The 9,215-nt window shown below is 36.1% G+C and overlaps 1 protein-coding gene across 1 annotated transcript in view; it reads right to left on the bottom strand.

Moving 5' to 3' along the window:
• LOC104509675 (myotubularin-related protein 13-like) overlaps nucleotides 1-8,796 on the bottom strand; it is a gene marked incomplete at both ends in the record, with an annotated part of 57,039 nt that extends 48,243 nt beyond the window's left edge. The window contains 3 exons of the mRNA XM_010151704.1: nucleotides 4,519-4,668; nucleotides 6,143-6,252; nucleotides 8,592-8,796. Of these exons, the coding sequence (XP_010150006.1) occupies nucleotides 4,519-4,668; nucleotides 6,143-6,252; nucleotides 8,592-8,796 (465 nt within the window). The remainder of the gene's footprint in view (nucleotides 1-4,518; nucleotides 4,669-6,142; nucleotides 6,253-8,591) is intronic.
• Between the last annotated feature and the right edge of the window lie 419 nt (nucleotides 8,797-9,215).

Here is a 9,215-nt window from a genome sequence, read left to right as displayed (position 1 = left end):
CACCTAAAGACTAGAATTTTGAATTTAATAGTTTTATGCACCATATTCCCACTGTAACCACATTTAGATTAAGTACTCCAGATGCCTAGGGCATATATGTTTTCCAACTTGATCCACATTTGCCAAAGAAAAGCATTAATATGCAGTTAGGCAGTATTAATGACCAACACCTTACAGAGGAAATGCTGTAATGCAACACTGCAGCTTTGGAGTTTTGCTTTTGAAATGAAAAGTTTCACCTGTTCCAACTACCAAAGAAAGCTGGTTCATAGTCCTGCACTATCTGAAGAGAATCTTTCCCCAGAAATTTTTTTTTAGGAAGTCTTATTGTTACTGTTAAGTATCTTATGCAAATTGTTTAGAATGTCTCTAATATAAAAATTGTTTCTGATTATCAAGTACTCTCCACCTACACAGTGCGAGAAGTTACCATCTTCAGGCCTCTTTTTGCCTGGTCTGACATTTTATCAAATTAAGTGCTACTGTATTTCAAAATACAGAGCTCACTTGCTGCTGCCAGAGGAAAGTCAGAGAGACAACTGAAAATCTGGACAACTTTGTAATAAATTAATGGAGCAGTATGCAAATTGAGATGAGTTTTGCCATTATTTCTTAATGAGTATTTTAAATACAATGTATTGCTGGAAACATAACTACATATAAGTGTTCATCTGGTAAAAATAGACTTCTTGCTTGCAAAAAAGTTAAGTAGTCTTTTCTGAAATGTCAGAGAAAAGTATTTCATTACAGAAAACTAAAGAGAAAAGACCCTTTCAAAATAGGAATTTATGTATAATAGCAAATTATTAAGGCAACCACAGCAGCAGATTGCAAACACAACGGCAATAGTTCCTAGAGAAACAATTTCACATTTTTCTCCTTACAGTGCTATCCATATGAATAAACTGTTGATTAATATATTGAGCGTTCACAACACTGCAGATGGGTTTTAATAGTAAGCTAGTTATATAACATATGGAACAGAACATAATACTTCTGCTTCACTATCTCATATATTAGCCACTGCTGTAATACAGGCTGCCTGAAATGCCTGTCAGAATATATGATTTTTCATGGGAAAAAATTCTTACTGAGGGTCTGACAATAAACTTTTTAGCAAGTGGCCAATGACAACTCCTCAAAGAGATAATAGCAAATAACTGGGAATTTTACAGCCCTCATCGAAAGACATCATCTTTAATCAATGAGCAATACAATGCCCATGTCATTTTAATCTTACTACTACTAAGAACTATTAGAAATACTTCCTTCATTTTCAAGTCAGCAGCAGTAGATTGTCAATACTTCCCAGGCACAATAAGACATCTGTAAAGCATGTTTTTAACATTTCAGTGTTGACTGACTACATCACGTCTTCCCTTAACTGTATCTGTCAAGCCCCCTGAAGTCTACCACCTGCCTGCTAAACAGGGTGGATTAATATGACATTCTGTTGTGCTATTCCATAGATCATAGACCCATCAAAATTCGCAGTGAGGTCCTGCCCAGTACCTCCAGACTCCAAATAGTCTGAAGATGACTATTAAGGAGAATGCCACTCTTGGACTAAGAGATTCCAGCTGACAGACGCCAGAGATCTGTCAAGCCCAAGCTTTGCCACCTCTAGAGAAATCAGTAAAACACCACCCTCCCTTCCTCACCGCTGCAAAACGGCTAGAGATCGCACACTGGGGGAGATGGAGTCTGAGTCAATTTTTACTAACATACACCAGCTATTAACTTGAAGCAATGGTATGAGTATTTTATTCCTCTTCCTTCATCTATTCTCAAGCACTGTGGTAGCAGACCTGACACACCAGATATAATGAGACCAGCAGCGGTATAGGTGGTGGGATTATTACTGTCGTTTTGTTAACGTACCGCTCAATCTACAAAAGGAGCATACAGAAGCTCTGAAAAACAATCTGACCTTCATTTTTATGGACTCCAGTAAAACAAGAGAAAACATTATATTGAAAGAAAAAACCTGACACTGAACAACTAGGAAAATCTTGAATAGTAACACAGGGATCTGCAATAAACTTGCAGAATACGATCTTCCTGATTTTGTAACATGTGGCGCTGCTCCCAGTAAGACAAAGTACGCAGCACTTGCCAGTAATACAGTTTCTTGTTCAAAAGACACTTTCAGCAACAGCCGACCTGTACCTTTTAAAATACACACGGTTTGCAACAACTCTGCTGATAAGAGTCAACTGAGACAGTTTCTACAACTCCAATAGTTCAGTGAGGTCTTAAAGCAATGCTGCAATCTAACTCTCCCCCAAAAATTCCAATATAACTAATGCAGTATTTCCCTAAAGTTTGAATACATCTACAGGTAAGACCACATTTCTTAAATCAGGTTTTTGTATCTTTTTAACAGGCACTGTTTAAATTGCTTGGTCTTATGACCTGCAGCTAACAGAACTGATGTCTTTACAGCAAAATGCTGACTTGCTGAGTCTCCCTGCAGCAAGGGCAAACTTAAGTAAGTTCTTCATAATGCATTTTTTTCTTGAACCAATATAGAGAAGCTCCAAAACTCCACAATTTACACATTGTTCCAAATAACATAGTTGAACAAAGTGTACAGAGAAATTATAAATCACGCTTTTATCTTAATAAATAATTTCATACGTCACAGAAGTGGATGGACTAAGTGCTTGCTTCTAACTAGCTGCCCAGTGTCAGGAGTTCAGATGTTTTCATATTGGCCAAGCTTACTCCTGAGAAATGGAAATTTCCATTTGATACTTCCAAAGATATGAAAATGCTGTTGGGGGGAAAAAAAGCATGAAAACTGTGCCTCCTTACTTGACCTGTTTCCTTGGCAAGATTTGAGTTATATTTGCTAGTTTTATTAAGAAAAAAACCCACTGTATTTTAACTTCAGTAAGACTTCAGACACATTCATTTCTATGAACATTAAGGTCCTTCTTGGGTCTTCAAATCTCTAGGAAGACAAATAATGTTTTTGCTTTCTGAAAGGAGATGTCAGTATATCTTTCCTCAGGAAAGGGAATTTCCTCCACTTCCTATTTTGTTCTGCCATCTGTTTTGTACTACGATACAGCAAATATAGGGGATTTGTATTTTGTTCCTATTGCCTAAAAAAATATCTATTTTTTCTATCCCAGCAACCATCAAAAAAGTAGAAACAAAATCTGTGGCACATCTAGACAATTCTGTTTTCTGGTTTGAAAGAAAATCTTTAACTCTGGAATACACAGCAGGTGCAGCATTCCACTGGTCATATATTGGGCAGAGAAATACAATTTCATAAATAACTTCCATTTTTCTTCCATTTCTGAGACTAAACTTCAAGCTTGGAAAAGACCAATGCCTGTGTTAAAAAGCACACTCTGGTGCATGCTGTGCAATTTTAGCCAGTCTACTTCAGTTTTCATCTGCTAACTGCAGGTAGTTTTACTGCTAAGACCACTGCTCAGACAAAGCTGAATTTTGTTCCTAACAGTAGAAAAATATCTACTGTGAATAAACAAGAAATGCAACAGACAACAAAACTTACACTTGATAGTGACCTGAGGTGGCATTTTCTCAGTCAATGTTAAATTATTTCTATACCTTAGTGAATGCAGTATTTAACATACTTCTAAGAAAATCTGGATCAACAAATTGCTGCAAAATAATTTCAAAGGTTTTGAGGTTAGAGAAAAGTAGCGTTAAAATACCAATGTCCTAGTCAAATCCCTAATTTGATAAAATAACAGACTGGGGCAACAAGAGGCAAATTATAATCAAATGTGATCACATTGCAAATTAAAAAAATACTACTACATTCTCAGGAATCAGACTGAAAACACTGATGTCTATAAAACATTTCTGACAATGAATTGCCTACAAGTAAAGCTAAAATAGAACAATTATTCAAATGAAAATCAAAAAAGTCATCCACTTCTTTTACTCTCATTGGTAGCTGCCACTGTATGTTGATGTTTATTTAGTACAAAATTGATTTAACAGCAGAAAAACTTAGATGAACTGCAAACACCTTCAGTGAATCTCTGACCAATTAAGATGTCACCACAACAAGCAGAACTAGCACCATGAACCATGGAAGGAGAAAGCATGCTTTCTTCTGGAAGTACGTTCACACTTGTGATGACGAAGAGGACAAACGTATTTTTTTAACTAAGCGGTGGATAATACAAGTTTTCAGAGCTCAGAGTTGAAAGTGACCTGGAAAAGCTAACACCTATTCATTACAAAAGTACTTAAAGCCATTAAGATAAATAATTTCAATACTTACCAAAAGTAAATTATATCTGAATTATTAGTAATAGGAACAGTTTTCTTTGTGTTTTTCCTATCAAGCAGGTCTGTACAGACCTGAGTGTTTTGTCCTTCATCCTTTCAACAACAAACTGTCTTAAATCCCCTGTCAAGTTGTATGTGCTACACCACTGTAGTACCTGGTCCTATAACTTCATTATTTTGCTTCTCCACATCACTCAACATTTTTTGTCTATCATAACAACAAAACGCATACTGTACCTGCAAAGCACAGTTCATCATTCGCACAATGTAGTCAAACTGCTGATGGTCCAGTATTGCTCGGTTTTGTTTAACATGCAGGCCTAATTCCTGCGTCAAACACTGCCGAGCTGCCTTTCCTTTTAGGGCTCTCAGAGCTGCAGGCAGGGTCTGGAGACAAGAAAATCAAACTTTATGAAAGTGAAATTAAACGGTACTATTTATACTGAATATCATTCATTCTTGATTAATAAACTGCAAGTGACAGTATAGAAGAACTCTGGAAAAAACTCATTAGCTTGAATATCAAACTTCAACATAATGGTTCATTTAGCTTCAGTCATTAAGTAGTAAATTTTTCCCATGTTTTTTTCGAATGCATTACACAGCATTTCTCATCTACATCTGTAAATGTAAATTGTTGAATACAGACAGGCATTGAACGGATGTGAAATCAGAAATGGATTACTGTGCATGAAAGGAAGTGCTCTATTCTGTACCAGCCAGGCCATTCTCCAGTCAGCATATCAAGGCCAACCAGCATGTTTTTTGATAAGCAGTGAATGACAAATGGCTTTAGAAGTGGCATACCTCTCATAGCAATGAGGCCACAAGACCGTTAACGCAGTGTAACCTAAAACAGTGCCAATATAATATTTATGCCAATGGATTTGAAGATGCAGCAAGTGCTACATCAGTGGTTATCAACTGTGGCCCTTTAGACTAGATTTAATGGATAATAACACATAAATAAGAAAAGGCAGCCTATTGTCTAACGACAAATTTACCATGCAGGGTGCCAAAAACACTACTGAAATTTTCCAACTGCCTCTAAGTTGAAAGAAGTTAAAAACTACTCTGTTACACATGCATCAAAACTTTTTAAAAAGAGCTACACATTTTATTAGGACCTTTCCCATATGCATTTCTGTAACATAACTTTTACATGAAGAAACACTCATTTTGTATTTTGTGCTGCACAGCCTTGGAGATATATAGGTGATACTTTTCTGAGAAAACAAAAAAAGTCTTAAAATAATTTTACACTGATTTTCATATGTAAAATTAGATTTAAGAATACATTTGAGTGATTGTTCTAGAACCAATAACTGAAAACTCTACAGATAGAATCTACAAAACCTGGCAACTTCTTACTGTGAAAATATAAGATTGTCAAGGATGAAAATTCACTAGTACATTTTAATGAAGACAGACATGCCAAATATTTAGTCATCTCTGCATTCTATCAAAGTATTGATTTTTAAACCCAGCAAAATTTACTGTACTGAAATTTTCAGAAATGCGTTGGTTGGCAAACACTGAAAAGTCTATGTATTCTCCTAGACCAATATACACCCCTATAATGTGAATAATAGTATTTACAATGGTAATGTAAATTAGCAAGAAGGGCATCAACACACACATGCAGTATTACAAACAGGTTTTCAAATCCATTAGCTTCATATTACACACCATATTGCATTCAGCTGATCAGTTTTAGTGCTTACTTCATTCATTCAAATGGTTAGAATTATCATCAGTATTTGAAACAACTTCAAAATGTACTTTGTGACAAGGTTAGTCTCCACATGCTCATTAACAGAACAGAGGTTTATTTAGGAAAGTTAAAATTTCACTTTATTACCTTTTCAGTCTCCAAAAATTTATTTTCAAAAATGAACGAGATGCAGTTTCTAACAACTTCCAGTCTTTGTGCACTGTTGAACACTGTGCTTCCTTTTTCCATTATAGAAACTAACAAAGAAAAAGAAGAATACAAATCCGTGAAATGTCTTCTACAAGAGCCACAGTAAATACCAAAATATTCTTTAAAAAAATTATGCCCTTCATTTTGTTCTGTTAAGCAAATACCATTAGTAGGCATATGCAGATGGAAACATAAGATCCTAAATCTTTAATTTTCCTATACTATCTGAAAAAGAGAGTGCTCTGAATTTGAATTTTAACTTTAATTTAAAAAGAGGAGTTAATTCTCTTTACTACTTGTTCTATTCATCTCATACAGGTACAAAAAGATTCCAACCTTTAACACATTAATGAAATATATAAATAAATACAATTTATTAAGAAAAAAAAAGTATGTGTGTGTTCTACAATGAACTATGTAACCTTGCATATTTTGTAGCAGTAGATAAGTATTCTACCCTAAAGAATTCCTTGGCCATGCCAAGAATTCTGTGACATGGAAGAAACCTAACAAACCTGTTCTCTTATCAAAATTCCAATTTGCTGAGATCTACAGATTATTTTCTTAGTTCAGTGTTTCATTTCGAATTTTCAGGAAAATTCAGAATGGAAGCACTAGTATTCTCTTTTTCTGTTTATTATCAATTAAATAGAATATAATTGCAGAATATGCCCTTCTTGTAGATAACAATGAGCTCCTAATATCCAAGGACTTTGACACACAGGACAGCAGGCAGTATGAGTGGGAAAGCTGTTCCTTAAAAAAAACCCAACCAAACAAACAAAAAAAAACCCCACACACCACAACCCCAAAAAAACCCCCACCCAAAGAAAAACAACACCTAAACAATTAACTTAAGAAATAAAACCTTCTCTTGCATCTAGCCTATTAATTAAAGACAAGTGAACACAAGCACATACTCCTTAAATTTTCTGTAAGTTCAGATTCAGTGATACAGCCAACAACAAAGGCAGGTGAATAGAGTTTATCTGCTTACATAAATCCAAAGGGAAACAGGCCTGGAAGGGGCCTCAAGAGGCCATCTAGTTCATCCTGCTGTCCCTAGACAGGATAAACTGTATTTATGTTATTTCTCATTTTTGTCTAATATGTTCCCAAAGTTCAGTGATAACACAGACTCCATGGCCTCACAAGAAATCCATTCAACTGCCTCACAATCCTCATTTTACCGAATTTTTCATGACAAGTAACTACTTCTGGGCTGCAATTAAACCCATTATTTCTTATCAGCACAGATTATTCCCTTTCTTTTTTTAACAGCCTCTTATGTAATTGAAGACTGCTATTGTGTGTTCCCTCAGTCTTCTATTTTTCAGTCTAAACAACTCTCCATTTTTCCTCCTAGGTCACATTCTCCAGGCCACTGGTCATTCTTGTTGCTTTCTTCTGGATTCCCTCCAACAGAACCAAAAACGGAGACAGTCTTCCAGTGTCCAAAAATGGATACAAACAGTCTAGCTGAGGTCTTACTAAGTACAACAAAAGGATTTCTCCATGGGGTTCACTGACTGGACTCCTGTTTATACATCCTTCTAAGATGTTTGCCTTTTTTGCAATAGCTTGATATAGCTGGGACATGTTTGCCCCATGAGCATTACAATCCCCAAAGTAATTTTTGAAGAACCGTTGTCTGGTCAGCTGATCATGCCTATGGAAGTGTAATACCTTATTTGAAGAAAAACAGTAGAGAAGGACAAAATCCAACAGAGACTAGATCTCTAACTTTTCAAGATTGATTTGCATTCTAATCCCATGCGTAAAAAGTTTTGCCAGCTTCTCATATCCTGCAAGTTTACTAAGCATACTGGTTTACACCATCATTCACACTGAGGAATATTACTATAACGAACAGAATTTTTCTGGTGTTAAAATGAAATGGACAGGCCTACAACATCTACATCTGTGCTTCCTATTTAAATATAGGTGTATATATTTTGAGACCGAAGCTACGTTTGTTCCTTGCCTTTTTCCAGTACTTTACATGTCTTCCACTAGTGTCAAAGGAGAAACCCTAATAGTTCAAAGCTTTGTACAGCCAGTCCTACAAGTAACCTACAGTGATATTCATCAGACCTAGAGGAGTAGACAGTATCTAATTTAATAGTTCAACCTAACAGAGATCATATCTTTGGTTTTGTTACCAATTATGCTAGTCACACTCTTAACTTTTTAGCAAAGGCTGATGCAAAGGGGCTTTTAAAACTGCAAAGGTGAACAGGCAAGTCTGGGTACTAAAGTGTACCATGATGGCTAAAATACTGTATTAACATGAGACTGGGAATAATGCATTGCAGCCATGCTAATTACATATTCAACTCATGATGCAGGATGACAAATAGGTAAGTCAGGGAACAGGTGAACATACCAACAGGAGGACCTGCTGGAACGACGCACTTCTTGTCGCCCCGAGTGGCAGGAGGAGCACCCTGACTCCTTGTAAGGCCTTCCTGGAGGAGTTCCTGCACCCGGCACTCATTGATCCAGGGGAAAGGGAGTATGTGTACCCGCAAGTGAGAGCCCTCCGTGGGCCGTGGCACTTTCTGGAATGCTATGTGGGGATTGGGATTCTCCTGCAGGTCAGAAGCAAAAGGTTATACACAAATGCGTTAGGGAGTGTTACCAACTGTCTCAATTTTATTGTTTTGTGTATCTGTCAGATTAAGAAGCCAAGTATCTAATGCAGCCAACTAATATCATGTTTCATATTTATATCACCCTTGATTCATTATCTGCAATACTTCCAACTTTGTTAAAGGCTTTTATAAAATTATTTCTGGCAACATGCAAAATTCAAAAAGAAAGAGAGCAAAAGAAAATCACTGCTTAACTTAGGTTGATTTTATGCAGCTTAATGAATATTTAGGACTTGAACAGAAATTAGTCTGACAATCAACCTCTTCATTAGAGAGAGGGTTAAAGAATATTAAAACATCCAATCTCTTCACCGAGTACTGAGAAATGCAAATTCATTTCTGTACCATGTTGTATC

Source organism: Eurypyga helias, unplaced genomic scaffold (genome assembly GCF_000690775.1).
Source record: "Eurypyga helias isolate BGI_N326 unplaced genomic scaffold, ASM69077v1 scaffold2495, whole genome shotgun sequence".
Taxonomy (NCBI): Eukaryota; Metazoa; Chordata; class Aves; order Eurypygiformes; family Eurypygidae; genus Eurypyga; species Eurypyga helias.
This window is presented reverse-complemented; position numbering and strand designations above follow the sequence as displayed.